This window comes from Maniola jurtina, chromosome Z (assembly GCF_905333055.1).
Source record: "Maniola jurtina chromosome Z, ilManJurt1.1, whole genome shotgun sequence".
Taxonomy (NCBI): domain Eukaryota; kingdom Metazoa; phylum Arthropoda; class Insecta; order Lepidoptera; family Nymphalidae; genus Maniola; species Maniola jurtina.
Genome location: NC_060058.1, coordinates 16993029 through 17012345, shown reverse-complemented (window position 1 = coordinate 17012345; position 19317 = coordinate 16993029). Strand labels below are relative to the sequence as shown.

Below are 19317 nucleotides of genomic sequence, written 5' to 3'. Positions count from 1 at the left end.
TAAAAATCTGTTTTAGAAAGTACATGTAAAGCTCTTTCACATGATACCCCATTTTGGTCCAGTTATCTTACTTTGAATTTTAACACACATTTTAATTTTTTGACTTAGCAATGACATTTATATCCCAATGAATAGTGTATTTATTGTAGTTTAAAGAGAAATATAGAGTTTTTGTAACATTATCTGTTGGGGAAATATTTCATTTTTTATGAAAAAAGAAAAGTGTTACCATGGATAATATACTAATAGTGTGACTCTTAACCCCATGTCAAGGATGGTTGTCACACTGTCTTTAATAGGTTGTTAGCAAATTAAGTGGAAGATGTTTAAAAAAAGGTATTTAAATTAAATGAGTATTCATATTAAAGATAAAATATTGCGAGTAACTAAATGTGCCCTAGAAAATTAAGCAAATAACACACACGTTATATAAATAAGTCAAATAATTTAGCACGTTCGTGTTAAATTGGAACACATTAAAATGTGTTCCAATTTTTAACCCCGACCCAAAAAGAGGGGTGTTATAAGTTTGACTTGTGTATCTGTGTATCTGTCTGTGTCATCGTAGCTCCTAAACTAATGAACCGATTTAAATTTAGTTTTTTTGTTTGAAAGGTGGCTTGATCGAAAGTGGTCTTAGCTATAATCCAAGAAAATCGGTTCAGCCGTTTGAAAGTTATCAGCTCTTTTCTAGTTACTGTAACCTTCACTTGTTGGGGGTGTTATAAATTTTTAATTTACACTTGTCAAAGTAAGATAACTATACCAAGTGGGGTATCATATGAAAGAGCTTTCCTGTGTATTCTAAAACGGATTTTTATTTATTTTTATACAATATAATAGTTTTTGATTTACTTATCGTGCAAAATGTTGGAAAAAATACCCGAGTACGGAACCCTCAGTGCGCGAGTCTGACTCGCACTTGGCCGGTTTTTTTCTGACTCTATCAGGGAGCTTGTCAGCCCGCGTTTCACCCCTTGTAACCAACCATTGATAACAACTTGCTGGGTTCTCAACAATCAGGTCCAAGTTCTTTTGGGAACATTTTCGTCGGACGTCCTTTTGAATTGGTATCATAAAATTGCGAGACCCTCACTTTTTGAGTACAACATCCTTCAGGTCAATTTTGTTCGTATAAAATGTAGCCTAGCTATGTCACCCGAACCATAGCAACGAATCAATTTACACTTCATTCATCCAAATCAGCCCAGTAGTTTAGGTGCTAGGTGGAACACACATACCTATGTAGACACAAACATACACACATGCATACATAATTCTTTTCTTTTTCTTTTCTTTTTTCTGGGCTGGTTTCCGCACTTAAACGACATACATAATACATAAATACATACATATAAATAATTCCATACACACATAATACATACATACATAAAAAAAAACTGCTAAAATCACAACTTTTACTTTTGGCATGCCGTAGCTGGATAAAAAGGCGAAAGAAACTACTATTGATTTATTTATTCTAGTTTTTACATCTACTCCTAAATGTCGCTGTAAAGTTTTACACTGCGCTAATAAAAACTCAGGTCTAAGTGAGTACTGATATAATAGAAAGCGTAATCATTCGATATATTTTAATCAATAATTGGATATAATTTTTGAAGTAAGGCGATACCTATGTATTATTATTGTCAATCTATCAATATCTATACTATACTTTCTTTTAATAAATAAAATTGAAGTGTCTGTCTGTAATTTCGAAATAACTACCTCATATTAAGCTCATATGGTTATTTGAACTGTATTGTATACTTTACTGATTTGCGTATTTTTTTAATTTTAATTTTTTTTTAATTTTAAAGTATTTCAAGCATGTTATATGACACCCACACTGATCTACGACAAGTATGAGTGGCGCTTGTGGCATGACCTCACGCATAAGCTATGACCGATTGGTGGGTAAAGGTCTGACGGTGTGGCCATGGTGGCTGTTTTTTCTGATCTTTTTCGCTAGTACAATTGGGGCTTATTTTCAACGCTAATTTATAGACAGAAAAATCCAATTTTTCAAACTTTTATGAGTTTAAATGATGTGTGATTATGAGTAGATTTCAAATAAGCAAAAAAAAAATAACGCCACTCTGGCCGGTGTATATTATGCAAAGGCGGCCTTTGTAGAACTTACAGTCGCTATTAACGAACACGAGAGTGTGGTGAACGAGTGCAAACCACGCGGTGGCTGGAAGTTTTCCTTTAGTACGCTCCATTGTCGCTCTGCTCAAATATTGCGAGGAAGCCTGCACAACCTGACAGTTCTCAATAATGTTAAATAGTGTGAAGTTTACCAATTCACGCTTGGCCAGCATGGTAAACTATATCCAAACGCTTATTCTGAGCGGAGACCGGTTCTCTGTAGTGAGCTGGTGATGGGTTGATCATAATGAAACATGATGGTGATGATGATTGTCGCACGTCGTAGCTCACGGCGTAAAAGAACCTTAAAGTTTCAGAAGCGAACAAAGCGACAGAAATAGATCAGGGGCAGACTGTTAACAGCTTCCGAAAGTTGTGAAGCACGTTATTTAAAATTTAGACAACAACGCTCTATTTATATATTTTGTTGACTCACTTTTACCCGCGTCTTTGACCTCGTAGATATAAGCCGTTTCGCAAAATATTTGCAACTGTGCATTATTTTTATTAACTGGGGATGGGGAAATCCAAAACCATATTAGATGCCCGGAAACTGTGTTAGGGACCTTAAGGTCTTTTTTAGGTTTCCGTACCTCAACAGGAAAAACGTAACCCTTATAGGATCACTTTGTTGTCTGTCTGTCTGTCTGTCTGTCCGTCTGTCGTGTCTATCAAGAAAATCTAGAGGATACTTCCCGTTGACCTAAAATCATGTAGGTAGGTCTTATAGCATAAGTAAAGGAAATAATCCGTAAACGTGAATTTATGGTCAAATCATTAAAAAAAAATTAAAATGTGTTTTAATTTTCAAAGTAAGATAATTATATCAAGTAGGGTATCATAAGAAAGGGCTTTACCTGTATATTCTAAAACAGATTTTTATTTATTTGTATGCATAATAGTTTTTGATTTATCGTGCAAGATGTAGAAAAAAATACCCAAGTACCTAACCCTCGGTGCGCGATTCTGATTCGCACTTGGCCGGTTTTATGGATATTGGCGTGACGTTTACGCACCTTTTGACACCTTCGAGCTTGCTTCAAAAAATGGTAATTCATTACCAGGCGTTGCTTGGTTTGGTTGAGCTGTGCGTCGTCGCTTTATGCCAATAAGTAAATAGAGTTTGAGTTGTTGTCAAGAAAACACTCCGCGCCTCGACTATACTTCACTCTGCCGGTCCGCGTTGTGCCTTATGTACATAATATGGTGATGACTTGGAATTTTCTCGCTCTTTGAGGTGTTCTAATTTTTTGCTTCAACTATGTCAGATGTCACTTGCGGACGTGACTTTTGTAATCCATCCATCAGCCTGTGTGCGTCCCCTGCTGGGCATACGCCTTCCCAAGACGGTCCTCCGCCTCCCTCGTCCAGCGGGCAGGAGGTCGCCCCACACTGCGCTTACCGGTACGCGGTCTCCACTCCAGAACACGTCTGCCCCATCGGCCGTCGGTTCTACGACAGACATGACCTGCCCATTGCCACTTCAGCTTGCTAATCCTTTGAGCTATGTCGGTCGCTTTTGTTCTTCTACGAATTTCCTCGTAACACTTCCAAAATTTTTTTCCGTGCCTCAAAAGGAAAAACGGAACTCTTATAGGATCACTTTGTTGTCTGTCTGTCTGTCCGTCCGTCCGTCCGTCGTGTCTGCCAAGAAAACCTATAGGGTACTTCCCGTTGACCTAGAATCATGAAACTTGGCAGGCATTCAAAGTAAGATAACTATACCAAGTGGGGTATCATGTAAAAGGACTGTACCTGTATATTCTAAAACAGATTTTTATTTATTTGTATGCACAATAGTTATTGATTTATCGTGCAAGATGTAGAAAAAAGTACCCGAGTACACAACCCTCGGTGCGCGATTGTGACTCGCACTTGGCTGGTTTTAGAGTTCCCGAGAAAAAAAGGATTCCTAATAGGATTCATAATCACTTTATTGTCTGTCTTTTGCCACTTCATAATCACTTTGTTGTTTGCCAACTGCAATGTAACTCAAATAGTCAATTAGTATGATTAGTATGTGTATGTTTTAGTGCATAAGCGAAACCGCATCAGTGGCACGTCTTGAGTCTCGTGACATTTGGGAGATTAAAGAGGCTGGGAGTTGGGCGGCGGCCCCAAGGGACTAATCACGAAAGTGCATAGTACCACATAGTACCGCGTAAGCGAGTCCTTACAACAAACTTATCACTTTAACTGGCGAGTTTGTGGCAATAATTGATAAATTACTTTATTTTATTTCACCTAGGTATTTATAATTAAATCATCAACGTCATCCTTCTGGTGAGAGGCTTCGGTCGAGACTAGTTACCTACCGACAAACCCGTGCCACCAAACGATTTAGCGATTTTCGCCGATCAGATACGATGCCGTGTTGAAACGAAAGGGGTACCTATGGGTTTAATGAAAACTTCCATACCCCTTCCAGGTTAGCCCGCTTCCATCTTAGACTGCATCATCACTTACCACAGGTGAGATCTCAGTCAAGGACTAGCTGGCCATGGAGAGTTAGTGCTAAAAAAATTACGAGACATTTCGCCGCGATTAATACCTCATCCAGTGATAGAATGGCTGGCTCATTTCTTGCTCAGCGGATCAGCCTGGCTGTCCAGTGCAGCCAGTATTGTTGACTCCATTCCACGCGGACATGATTTAATAAGGCTAGCTTTAGGTTTTATTTATAGTTTGGCGTGGTTTGGCCGCACACTGGTAAGGATCACCTGTGAGCTACGCCTAATATGAGCCATCGATTTCTCTCTAGAACTCAGTCTAGACGCCGGGCAGACAAGTTTAGCAAGTTACGCTCCGCGCAAGGAAAGTACTCTAATAATGTTGTTAATTACCTTCTGCCATTTTAAGAGGTTTTAAGTGAAGGGTGAAGTTTATTTTGTCGGGACGAGACACTAAAGTTATAAACGCTCTGAGTTTATATTTGCAAGAGTGATTCAACCCTCACCGGCCAACTACTGAGTCGGGTCGCCTCTCAGAATGAAGAGGGCTTAGGTCACAGTCCGCCACGCTGGCCCAGTGTGGATTGGCAGATTTCACAATATACCGTTATTACGTTCCGATATGATGCCGTGTAGAAACCAAAGGGGTATGGGTTTAAAAAAAACTGCCGTACACCTTCCAGGTTAGCCCGCTTCCATCGTAGACTGCATCATCACTTACCACAAGGTGAAAGTTCAGTCAAGGGCTACCTTGTAACTGAATTTAAAAAACAACCTTTGAGAATATTAAGGAGAGCTCTCAGGCACGCAAGTTTCTTCACGATATTTTTCTTCACCATTAGAGCAAATTAATCATATTCAATTTCTTAAAATGGACATAACTCCGAAAAGTTTTTAGAGGTGCTTACCCTCTTAGAGGGATTGAAGCTCCGCCCTCCCAAATAGGAGGCCGATGACTTAACTACTAGGCACACACATTACTTTCTAGAATATGTCTGCCAAATTTCATGGACTTTAATTGCTTAATATTCAAATGAAATTGGAACTACGATTGTATGGAGTAAGTGACGGAGAGAGCCCTGTTATGTGCGTAAGTCCGACTCGCCTTTGTTCGGTTTTTAAGATTGCCTCCAAACCCAATAAACTCGGAATGAAAAAAACTATTTTACTGTTATATGTTATATGGTAGTCACAAAGAGTTATAAATTCATTTCTAAATGTATCTCTTTTAACATACCGGAAATGCATTTTCATTAAGCGTTCTGAGAAAAGCCATTCACTCTGGAAACAGCCATTTAAAATTGTCATCCGCCGGAATTCCCCTTTTGCCGTTTGAGTTTTATATCAAAAAACAATTTTGTACACTTGCTGTTCTCAGGTAAAAATTAAAAGGGGCAATGTTGCTTGTTACGTTTTATCTGCAAAATTACTTTTACGTATATTTTTAACTAGCTGATGCCCGCAGCTTCGCCCGCGTGGATTGGTCAGATCCCCTGCAGCATCAGGATTGAGGAGTTGGACTCCAAATTTTTATGAAACAATGTCGCAAAGTTTCTCTATCGATTAAAAAAGAAATGACGCAAATCGGTTTAGAAATCTCGGAGATTTCGGTGTAGGTACATAGGTAGAAAACACAACTCCCTTTTTGAAAGTCGGATAAAAAAGTAGCCTATGTTACTCCCTGGTCAATTTCCTACTTGTTTGTGGAAATCCCGTCAAAATCGGTTCAGCCGTTCCCAAGATTAGCCTTTTCAAACAGACAGACAGACAGACAAAAATTTTAAAAACGTGTGATTCAGTTATAGTATCGCTCAAATAACCATATGACCTTAATATGCGGTAGTTATTTCGAAATTACAGACAGACACTCCAATTTTATTTATTAGTGTAGATTGATTTTTGGGATTACCTCAAAAGGAAAAACGGAACCCTTACAGGATCACTTTATTGTCAGTCTTTTTGTCTGTCTGTCTGTCGTCTGTCAAGAAACCCTATAGGGTACTTCCCGTTGACCTAAAACCATGAAATTTGCTCTTATAGCCCAAGTCACCAACAAGTTAAAGAAAAAAATCCGAAAACCTTGAATTTGTGGTTACATAACAAAAAAAATTAAAATGTGTTCATGAACAAATCAATAGTATTTTCAATTTTTCAAAATAAAATAACTATACCAATTGGGGTATCATATGAAAGGACTTTACATGTACATTCTAAAACAGATTCTCATTTATTTATGCATAACGGTTTTTGATACTGAAAAACAACGTACATTGTAAAAAATATTTAGTAAGCCGTGACCAAAACAAACGAACATTTTTTTGGGTTTTTTTTTCACGCTTTATTGGGATGTATGTACTAGCTCGGAAAATAAATATTTCATACATCCAAAATAATCGTACAGGTAAATTATTTTTCTATAAAATTCATAAACTGCCTATCTAACCTCTTTAGATAATTTCTCTTTTCGTTGGTGGACATTGAATGAAAATCCGAACAGTAGTTTCTGAGATTGGCCCGAACAAACACAAACTCAGCGCGGCGAGGGACTTTGCATGATTTGCATTGCTTGGCATACTTTGAGTTGTGTAGTCTCCGTAGAGAATTGGCTGCCGTGAATCATGACAATATGATATGTTGTGTATGTCTGTCTCACTTCGACAGTGACATTTGGGTATGAAAATAATGACGCCTTCTCACACAGCATGCCGGACTTGATTATGATAAGGGGGATGTAGTCTCTATTGAGAATAATTGTCTGCCGTGATTCACAACTAACTAACATTTTTGAACTATTTTTTACCTACACGGAACAGCCTGTATAATGACTAATGAGTTATAATGAGTCCGAATAAGTATGCTAGTATCGTCTATAATATTACGCAATATACAGGGTGTTTGGTAATTAGATAATGACGACACGTACCCATGCTACTTTGATCTGATAAATACAATGCTGAAGAATAATGACAAAATAAAATTATAAAAATTTCCATACAAAATTTAATTTTTTTTTATGTCAAAGTTTTCATGACCCTAACGTGCCCTAACTCATCTTTAAATAGGCGGAGCCAACAACCTAAGTGGGTTAAGGCACATGAGGGTCATGAAAACTTGGACATAATTTTTTTTAAATATCGTATGGAAATTTTTACAATTTTATTTCGTCATTATACTTCAGCATTGTATTTATCAGATCAAAGTAGCATAGGTACGTGTCGTCATTATATACTAATTACCAAACACCCTGTATTTTTTCTTTATAATGTTAGTATAGACAAAAACTAATTAAACATAATACATACTAATTAATAATAAAAACTAATAAAACTAATTAACAAATAAATACATTTTCTTTCTTTCTTTCTTTCTTTCTAACATAATGGAACATGACCAGTATTATTAAATGGGACTAGTCCGAAGATATGCACTTATTTTCTTACACTATTGAACTTATTTTAATATAATTTATTAAATATAACTAACTAACGGCCAATATTAATGCTCAATCTATCTAAGTTACTTAGCAACGCCATTATTTGTCAAAAATACTTTTGACGAATATAAACATTGCTAAGTAACTTATCGACAGATTACAGATAGATTGATTTTAATTTTGGCCGTTAATAGACTAGGCAACACGATTCTCTAGGTGATTCTGTTGTCAACCCATTATAGACATCGCTCAGAAACTTGTACAATAATAATAATTAATTAGTACATAATTAATGGATGATAGCCTAGAATCTAGATCATGTGGCCTATTGGTAAACACTTCAGCCTCCTGTTTGAAGGTACGGTTTAAAGTTTACTCTCAAAAAAAAAAAAAAACTGTTTCAGTACTCACACAGACGCATGTATTTTCAATTTTAATTTTACGTTTGACTTATAGGTATTATTTAAACTAATTTATAATTTTGTCTAAATTATTGTTTATATTAGACTGTACCAGAGATGTCAGTCAAGAGCCAACTTGTATCTTGTTGAAGCGCCTACAGCTTTTTCTCGGCAAATGCACTTCGTTGCGTAATAGTTTCATCGTTTACGAAAGACCATAAATAATTATTGTTTGTCATAATAGTATTTTGTAGTATTTTGTATTGTATATATCTTAATTATAAATTAATTAACTACATAATGTATTAAATTCTAATGTTAGTTATCTAAAATCATACATTTATTATCTGTTTGAAATGTTAGTTCATGCAACATATTATTTTCTATAACGATTGAATAAAAATAAAAAGTAGCAGTGACAATGAAAGAATCTATGGCACTATTTGGAACGGGGTACATTTCCATTTGTCATATTATTATGAATGATTTAGCAAACTCGCTGTATATAGTTACGTATCATGAATTAGATATTAGGTATATTGATTTGGCTGTGTAGATGTAAAAGGAAATTAGCAATGTCGGGTCGGTAGAATTGAATGTCAGCGTACTTGATATCTTGATAATGTGATTCCATTCACTCGGCAGAGCTCTGAAATCAATTGAGGATGGAAATTGCATGACAGGACGTCACATAGACTGCGCGCGTATGCTTGTTCGATACTGTAATACAAGGCAATGTATGAAGCTATCAAGATTATGAGAGAAACATAGCTTGTACGAATATTATAACGCTTGTAATAATATGCATACAAGCTATGTTTCTGTCATAGTCTGTCAAAATAAGTAGTCTATGTGTTAATCCAAGCTATAATCTATCTCCATTCCAAATTTCAATCTTTTTCAGTAGTTTTTGCGTGAAAGAGTAAAACACACACACACCATATACACGAACACGCAAATTTTCGCCATTAGAATATTGTGTGATACTTTTTATTAAGTATTTTTAACCGACTTCCAAATAGGAGTTTTCAACTAACAGTTTTAAAAAAACTTAGTTTTTTATGGTAACTTATCACTTATCAGTAATCATCAGCACTACCACCTGTCTTCGTTTTTGCTAGCGTTCTGGTTACACTCTGTATAAATCTTATATAAATATTATATCGTTTAAAAATATGATAGGTACCCTCGATCATTATGAGCCACTTGCTTGTGCACCTACTTAATGCAATGTCCATTGAAAACATTCTAATATAATTGGAAATATGTTCATTATTCTATTCTCCAACATTTATTCTAAAACAGTTACTTAGCAGGTGCCGATCCAGCTCTCAAAAAAGGTTGTGGTCACAGCCACCCGAAAATTGGCCAAGTGCGAATCGGATTATGTACTCGCTCATGATCTATAGCTAGTGCATTCATACAAAGAAGATGTTTACAAAATAGGTATAACGCTTTGACCAAGATTTTGTACAGTGTAAGTTCCACGTAGACAAAGCTGTGGCTGGGGCAAACGCCGAACACGATAGACCGTGTGTGTGTGACGTCACAAGCGTTGTGGGCAACTGGGCATGCCCATCGCGCCCACAACGGTGGATCCGCGCTCGTTACAAAGCTCAAATACTGTCGTTCTCTATACCTACCAATACATATGAAGATATGTGTAAATTTACTTTCCATTGTTTTACAAATATATACATATATTAAGAATTTGTACTTTAGGTTAGTGTTAGATTAGTTTTATTATAAAGTATACACCTGTAATTGACAACCATACTGAAGTTATTTTTGTAAATTTTTTGTCTTATTTGTATGGAAGTTGTTGGTGTAATAATAAAAAAAAAAAGATCGTCGGAAGCGCGTTGCGCTTGCAGCCTGCTGACGTCAACAGTTACATCTTTAGATGTAGGTAGGTAGGTACGCGTGCATGTTTGAAATAGTGAAATAGGTATGCTGAGATGAGAAGGGTCTAAGGACACACTGTATTTTTATCTCAGCAAAATCTTATCATAATATTGTGCATAATAGAAGAATTTCGATACAAAGACTGTTTGTTTTACATTAGATATACCTACCGACTATGTTTCAGTATAATAACGAATAAATTAATGGGGTTAAAGTCAATCAAATTTTAGATATTTTTATTTTATCAGTTTTTTTGCAGAAATCAAACCTACAACAAATAAATGATTGATTAGGTGGGCATCTAAAATGCAGTGCTCCACAATTTCTTAAGTACGTCAACAGATGTCGCTGCTTTAAAATATATGTCACGATATAGTTCCACAATCCCCACCCACATGTAACAGGGAACGAACGCGGTAGCTTCACAATTCGGCACAGACGAGTATTATGTAAATAGTGTAAATAAACATTGTAAATATGTAAATAAGACACGTAACCTCGGACACGACAACCACAGTAACGTACTTTTTTAAAAGTAGCAGATAGTTACTGTATTTTTGGAATGCCCTCTCAACAAGGGCTAATTATACCAATCGAGAACCGGCCGCGCGGCATCGCGAATTCAGCAGTTGCAATACGGGTGGATGAGGGAGGCGGAGGACCGTGCTTGGTGGCGCGCGCTCTTGGAAAGGCCTATGTCCAGCTGTGGACACATGCACTAATGATTTTAAGCTTATTTCGTGGTTTAGCGACATTTTATATTGAAGATAACTGGTACATACCACGTTAAAATTTAGTACTATAAGTAAATTTATCGTTATCTATTACCTACTTCTTTTTATAAATAAAGTTAAAGTGTCTGTCTGTAATTTCGAAATAATTACCTCATATTAAGCTCATATGGTTATTTAAACTGTACCATAACTGAATCACACGTTTTTACAATAATTGTCTGTCTATTTTTCACAGAAAAGTAGAGATAACATAGGCTACTTTTTTAACCGACTTTCAAAAAAGGAGTTGTGTTTTTCTACCTATGTACACCAAAATCTCCGAGATTTCTAAACCGATTTGCGTATATTTTTTTTAATTGGTAAAGGAACTTTGCGACATTGTCTCATAAAATATTTGGATTCCAATTCTGGCAGCTGGTTTAAGATATTCGGCATGGTCAAATTACGAAATTATAGTATAATATGCAGAATTAGGAGTTTCGGGATGGGGTGATTTTTCTTTGTATTTTTTTCGTACTATTTCGGATCTTTTGTTATAACAATTATGAATCTAATAATATTAAATCTCTTGATGTTGTTCACTTTTTATTTATTTAAACCTAAACATTTTTAAAATTTTTAATTGATTAATTATTATTTAATATTGACATACAATCATAAACTACAAGCTTATTTTTTTATAATCCGCCAAAACAGGTAAATAGGTATGGTTTGCACCATAAAGATTTACCTGTACCTGGGTAGCATAATGTACCGCTCGCCCTCCCACTACTAAACAAGCAAGGAAAACAAGCAATACACACCACCAACACACGACACCACACTAATATTCCAAAACACAATGCACTTTTCACTCACACGAATATTATATAGGTATTGTATAGGTCTCTGTATCATTGTCTAATATACATATTATTACTAATCCTAGAAGTTTTGGGCCGTGTGTCGTGGTGGTCTATCAAAAAGTGTACTGTTCGGAAGTTACCAACGTACTACCGAACGACGTTCGCTACTAACGTTACTAACGAAGTACGTAATTACCTACTTTCCTGAGCTTCTCGTCATGGACTAAATAAATTCCATGCTTCTTATATGCAATTTTTTTGTATTTTTATTATTTCAGTCCACTGTTCCACTTATTTGAACTGATAACCGACGGATCAGCGTTCATAAATTGCATTACATGTTACACAAATCTGGACGCGCCTTAGGCCCGTTTTTAATCGACTTCCAAAAAAGGAGGAGGTTCTCAATTCATAGGAATCTTTTTTTTTTCTTTTTTTATGTATGTTCCCCGATTACTCGAAGACCCCTGGACCGATTTGAATTTTTTTTGTTTTTTTTTGTTTGAAAGGGTATACTGTGCAGGTGGTCTCATATAAATTTAGTGAAGATCTGATGAATATAATCGGAGATGGAGAACAGAACTCCTCAATGGATAAGAGCAAATTGCTCGCGATCAGTGTAATAGCTTAGTAAACAGTAGGGTTTTAACTGGGCATAGCATATTATAGTAGGCACAGCGGGGCCACTAAAAATTGGGAAATAAAAAATTATCAAAAGAAAAATAAAACCTACATTTTGCTAAGCCGAATTTACATTATGCATTTAGTGGCACGACATTAGTTTCGTGACATTACTTTCATAACCACTTACACGTGTAAACATCATTACATCTAGAATCCATATCAAATACGCGATCATCGCAAGTTGTGTGTGTATTTGCTTTGAGAAATACTAGATGCAATTTACATAATACATAATATTATGTATGGACCCTTTAATTAAGATCAGATGTCAAAGGAAATTAACCGTGGCAAGGTCTGTATTGAATGTTAGTGTTGCACATATTATTCATTATTATCTTGGTTTATTGTGTATGATAGATACTCCAGGGTGCTTAATGCTTACTCAATATTGAATATGTAGACTGTATTGACGCCAAAGGAAATGGATATGTCAAGTTCAATATCAGTCTTGTCAGTTGTGCAAACATCTGTTGGATGCGGTTCCTTTGAAACCTCAATATACCGTCTTTGCATCGATGCACCTTTAAAAAATCTTTTGGCAGGCTGGATGTATCGGTCAGGTCTTGAAATTTATTGTGATAGATGGTCAAAATAATTAGGTATCTATTTCAATCGGCGATTGACTGTCGAGAGTTGATTGAACTTTGTCGTTCAAGGTCGTTCCTTAATTTTTGGACCCAATTTATCCGCAGCATTTTCCCACATTTCGAAGGTCTCTAGTTTTTACCCGACTACGAAAGGAAGGATTATGATTTTAGCAGTCTATGTATGTTTGTATGTATGAATGTCTGTATGTATGTCTGTATGTATGTGTGCATGTGTGTATGTTTGTATCTAGATTCTGTGTGTTTCACCTTAGCGCCTAAACTACTGGGCCAATTTTGATGAATGTGGTGTCAATTAAAAATGTTAGTTTTCAGAATATTGATTTTCTACATATCCATTTACATGTACACTAATATTATAAGAGGTAAAGTTTGTTTTTAGTAATCTCTGGTATACTGAACCAATTTTGAAAATTCTTTCATCAGTAGAAAGCTTTATCAAAAGAAAAATAAAAACACATTAAAAAAAAAAAAAAAAGGAGTGACGCGACGGCCATTACCGCGTAAACAAAACAAAAAGTTTGCTCCGTCGAAAATAATTATGTTTTAATGTTTTATGTGTTCAAATCAGTGCGGACTCGAAATAACTATGAACTACAATACTGGATAAAAGTGGGTGATACAGTGAAGGTACAGTTTTTATTAGATTTACTACTAAATTCAACAAAAATGTGTTTATAACGAACTTATTATTATTACCTACTAGTTACTGCATTCCTGACAAATCCAAATCCGTGGCAGGGCTCTCTACGCACACATAGACTGTTCCCCGTGAAGTTCGCAACCGCGTCGAGGTCATTCACCTTTTGCCTTTGCCTATTATTTTTACTGGTGATTTTATTTTATTTTTTTACGTAAATATTTTGTATAAAGAAGTTCATGATGTCTCAAAATTATGAAACATCTGAGGAGGAGGAATTTATGAATGTGACTGTCCGTCCTTCAAGTAAAAAGGTGCATAAATCCTTCGAAGATGCAGACGATGACAGCTCGCCTAAATCTCTCGCACGTCAAGTCAAATTACTGGGAGAGCTCGTTACACGCGAAATGAGCTCAATGCGCCAAGAGCTCTCGCGGCTGAATTTGACCATCTCCGGTTTTGATAAGAGAGTGTCTAGTATTGAGGAGAGGCTGGACATTTTAGAGCAGAAGATTCTACCAGACAATAGAATGGAATTACAGGAAAGACTGGAAAAATTAGAAAAGAGATCCCCTGCGGAGGATAACAGTGTAGCTGAATCGGTAATTATCTCGCAACTGCGACTAGAGCTTAACGAACGTGAACAAGACAACATGTTAAACGATGTTGAAATCGCAGGGTTGGACGAGAAAAACGGAGAGAGTACCATTAACATTACCCTACTAGTTGCAAAAAAAATAGGGCTGAGTTTGGAGGAGCGTGATATCGTTAGTGCAGAGCGTTTGGGTCCTCGCCGAATCATCGCTGACGACGCGGCGGGGCAGCGGCGGCCGCCGCGCGCTATCGTCGTGCGCCTGGCGCGGCGCTCGGTGCGCGACGACCTGCTCCGCGCCGCGCGGGTGCGCCGTGGCGCTGACACTTCAGGGATTATCGAGGCAGTGCAATCTAAGCGTTTTTATGTAAATGAACGTCTTACAGCAGCCAACAAACACCTATTCTATAAGACGCGCGAACTGGGCCGTCGTGATGGTTGGCGATATGTCTGGACGAAGGATGGTCGCATTTACGCACGACGCAAAGATGGAAGTGAAGTGTGCCGTATACGCACTCCAAATGACATTACCAAGTTTTTTGGAAACGGAACAGTTTAATGTGTTTACTTTTAATTTCGTTATGTTTTATCATAGGACTTCTGAGAAACGACTGGTTTTTTGTAAGAAGCAATGATTTTTATGTTATTTATATCTTTTTAGTTTTGTTACAATTTAAAAAAGCCGATAGTAGATTAAGTTATATAGATATGATAGATATATTGTGTAGCTATAATTTTCTTATTGTTTTACGAGTATACTTTATATATATACGCATCTATACACATAAGCATAAATCAGTAATATATTATCTTACAAAACATAAAGCGACTACGTATTGCCTACATTATACATATTATAATATACTACTCTTTAATATATTATTATATATATACTATATTATTATAATAATGTTTCACGATTTTAATTTGAAAACTTTTACATGGATAAACCGATTTATTATGATTAGAATTAAAGTTTTGATATTTTGTATTTTTTTAATTTTTGACTTAAAATATATAAATAGAATTCGCAGTGCATAAATTATTAAAAGTTGGTTTCCTTAATGCTGGTTCCTTAGGAACTCGGCATGAGGAATTTGTAGTGGCTATGGATCGGTTTAACGTAGATATAATGGCGATTAATGAGACATGGCTGCGGGCGGACGAGGATGGGCGCGCGCCTTCTGTACCAGGATATCGTCTGCAACACGTACCACGTCCGGACACGGTGCGCGGGGGCCGCGGGGGAGGGGTCGGGTTCTACATTAAGCGAGGTTTAAATGTACGCACTTGTAAGGTGCCACGACATGACTCTGTTGAGCAAATGTGGATTAGTATAAAAATCAATGCATTTAGAATAGCAATTGGCACGGCGTACAGACCGCCATGGTTCGACACAGACGTCTTTCTTGATGTAATGGCCGAGAGTATTCAGTCTTTGTCGAGTTATGATAAAATTTGTGTCTTGGGGGATTTTAACATAAATTTCATAAGGAAAGGCGATGCTAAGACTAAAAAACTTATCTCATTTTTGGATACAGTTCAATTAACGCAAGTAGTTAACACTTCAACCCATTTTACAGAAAATAGTGAAACATTAATTGACATTATTTGTACCGATATTCCTGTAGTTAATGTTAGCGTTTGGCCTATACCCACATTAAGCAGTCATGCTTTTCTTGAGTGTACACTAAATCTCAAGAAAAAGAAAATTCCACCGAAGTTAGTAACTCACAGGTCACTACAGAATATACTTCCCGAGGCATTTAAAACGAATCTAGGTATGATCCCTTGGGCGTTACTAACATCTATGGATGACGTCAATTTAATGGTATCGTCTCTTAATAGTTCTCTTAAAGTTCTTTTCGACGTTCATGCTCCCAAGCGAACTAGATTGGCAAAGGATCGCAATGAGCCATGGATCACGTATACTGTAAAGCATATGATGAAACTGAGGGATGAAGCGCATCTGAAGTGGCGTGCCATGAAAACGGTCGGGAATAAAGAGAATTATTTACAGTATAAAAAATTAGTTGTTGAGGCATTAGATAGTGAAAAGAGCGCATACTTTACATATGACATAAATAATAAAATTAAATATCCTAAGGTCTTATGGAGTAATCTTAAAAGCTCTGTACTCCCTAAAAAAGGTAGAAATCTGCCTGCTCACCTTTGTCATCCTAATGAGATTAATAAACACTTCTTAGATATACCAGGCAGAAATGAAATGACTATATCTCAGCTTACTCTATACGAATTTGACAGGCTAACACCTACTACATTCACACTTTGCGCATCTAGTCAAGCGGAGATTTTTGAAATTATTAAGAATCTGCATTCTAATGCCGAGGGGACTGATGAGATAACACTTGACATGTTGTTAATGACCCTTCCACAAAGTCTTGGTGTCATCACCTCTATCGTCAATACATCAATAGAAACGTCGACTTTTCCTGATGCATGGAAAATAGCAGTTATTCGTCCTATCCCTAAAGTGGAAAGTCCAGTTAGTCTAAAAGACCTACGCCCAATCAGTATATTGCCTTGTGCATCGAAAATACTAGAAAAGGTGGTTTACTTACAGGTTTCTAAATATCTTGAGCGCAATAATTTATTACCAAAAATGCAATCAGGATTTAGGGCTGGAAGGGGAACGGTTACCGCGCTTTTGGATGTAACAGACAATATACTGACGGCTCTAGATAGAAAAATGTGTACCATATTAGTTTTATTAGATTTCTCGCGTGCGTTTGATACTATTAACACAACACTGCTATTATCCAAGTTATCGTTTTATGGCTTCGACATTAACACAGTTAAATGGTTCAATAGTTATTTGAGCAATAGAACGCAATATGTAGAAGTTACACAGGGTGATGGGAAGAAACAGAGTTCCTCTGTTGCAAATGTAAACAGAGGTGTCCCTCAAGGATCGATCTTAAGCCCACTTTTATTTATTCTGTATAGTGCCGATATTGTTAAAAATATAAAGAATTGTAAGTTTCATACATATGCGGATGATCTGCAGGTGTATATCTCGTTCGAACCGAGTGAGTACCAAATGGCAGTTCAGAGGGTCAATGAAGACCTTCAACGAATAGCAGATTGGTCAGATAAAAACTCACTGGTTCTTAATCCTAGCAAATCGAAACTTTTATTTTTTGGATCTAGGGCGCAATTAAATAAGATTAAATTTGAATCAGCTAGCGTATGTTTGAAGGGTAATAGTTTAGAACGTGTATTTGAAGCCCGAAACCTGGGTTTAACTATGGACTCAGATTTAAGGTTTGAGAAACACGTAGCTATGGTGGTACGCAACTGTTTTTATCGGTTAAAAGTTCTATATAAGATTCGTAAGTACATCAGTCAAGAGGTTCGTACTCGCCTAGTTGAAAGTCTAGTTCTATCGAAACTGAACTATGCTGATGCAGTCTACGGGCCTCGACTATTAGCCAGGACAAGCAAACTCATCCAAAGGGTCCAGAATGCGTGTGCCCGTTTTTGTTTTAGTATCCCCCCTAGAACTCATGTGACACCATTTTTGAATAAGCACGGATTACTAAAGATGAAATCGAGGAGGAAGGTGCATCTCGCAACCTTACTCTTTGATGTATTCAAAAATGGTAAGCCACTATACATTTTTGAGAAATTAGTAAGAGCACATGAAGATAGGGATAATTTTAGAAGCACACGCGAAATCCTCAGTGTCCCCCGCCATTGCACTGCTGCTTTTAGGGGTAGCTTCAAGTACGCCGCAACCCGTTGCTGGAATAATATTCCTCCACCAATCCGGAATTCTCGTAGCAAAGCTAATTTTGTGTACAAATTGAAAAAGTTTATATTATTCAAGCAAATTGAGTTCGAAAATATTGCGGCTGAAACATCCATTATCTAGATTACTATTTTCTGCATACTTATTTATTCATGTATATTACATATATTATATTTCTATTATATAATATATAAGATTATAACTGTTTATTTATATATATGTATATATATACTTATATTATTAATTATTATTATTTATATATATATTATATATATATATATATATATATTTATGTGTATACACGTATACTACACATATTGTGGTTAAAGTTATTTTAAATTAAATTATTTTTTAATTTACTCACTGTTGTGACTGTGGCGTCACCCGGGTCACAGCTGAAAATCAGCGTCCTGCATATAATGCAGGACATAATGCTGAGCTGTACACCCATTTGGGGTGGTGTCACAGATGAAAATGTATATTTGTATACTTTGTTTTTATCTGTGACACCAACAACAAATAAATACATTTTCTTTCTTTCTTTTTCATTATTCCTGAGTAACATAGGCTATATTTTATTTTCAAACAAGATAAAGTTGAAAACTTAAACCCGACTGCGATCATCTTAACAAACGCTGAAATATTATAGTAAAATTGTTTTTCTGCCGCTTGGTATATTTTAATGTTGTAGTATACATTTATATTAATATGAACTCAAAATTTTCTCCTGTTTCATTTGACACCCCACTCGATACAATAACAAAAAAAAAATTTGGAGACCCCACTTTTTTTCATGTAGCATGCGTTAGGTCAATTTTTTTCGTATAAAATGTAGACTATGTCACCCGGACATTTACGACGAATCGATTGACACCACATTCATCAAAATCGGCCCAGTAGTTTAGGCGCTAAGGCGGAACACACAGAATCTGGATACAAACATACACACACTCACACATATATACACACATTCATACATACATAGACTGCTAACTGCGATTTTGAAAAAAATTGTTACAAAGGTCACTCGCATCCCGGGGAAGGCGATAGCTACTTTTTATGCCGGAAAATCACTGAGTTCCCACGGGATTTTAAGAAACCTAAA

At 36.3% G+C, this 19317-nt stretch overlaps 2 protein-coding genes across 2 annotated transcripts in view; one reads left to right on the top strand and one right to left on the bottom strand.

Annotated features, from left to right (window-relative positions):
* The window catches only part of LOC123880614 (gamma-aminobutyric acid receptor subunit beta-like), a 64559-nt gene that overhangs the window by 22229 nt on the left and 23013 nt on the right, over positions 1-19317 (bottom strand). The gene's annotated exons all lie outside the window — the stretch shown is intronic.
* Positions 13702-15197, top strand: LOC123880619. The gene has a single exon (XM_045928821.1). The coding sequence runs from the start codon at positions 14088-14090 to the stop codon at positions 14997-14999; it is 912 nt and encodes a 303-aa protein (XP_045784777.1). The 5' UTR covers positions 13702-14087; the 3' UTR covers positions 15000-15197.

Bases quoted from the DNA above. Each gene is read 5' to 3' on its own strand.
- LOC123880619 (XM_045928821.1), top strand. From the start codon at position 14,088: ATGATGTCTCAAAATTATGAAACATCTGAGGAGGAGGAATTTATGAAT.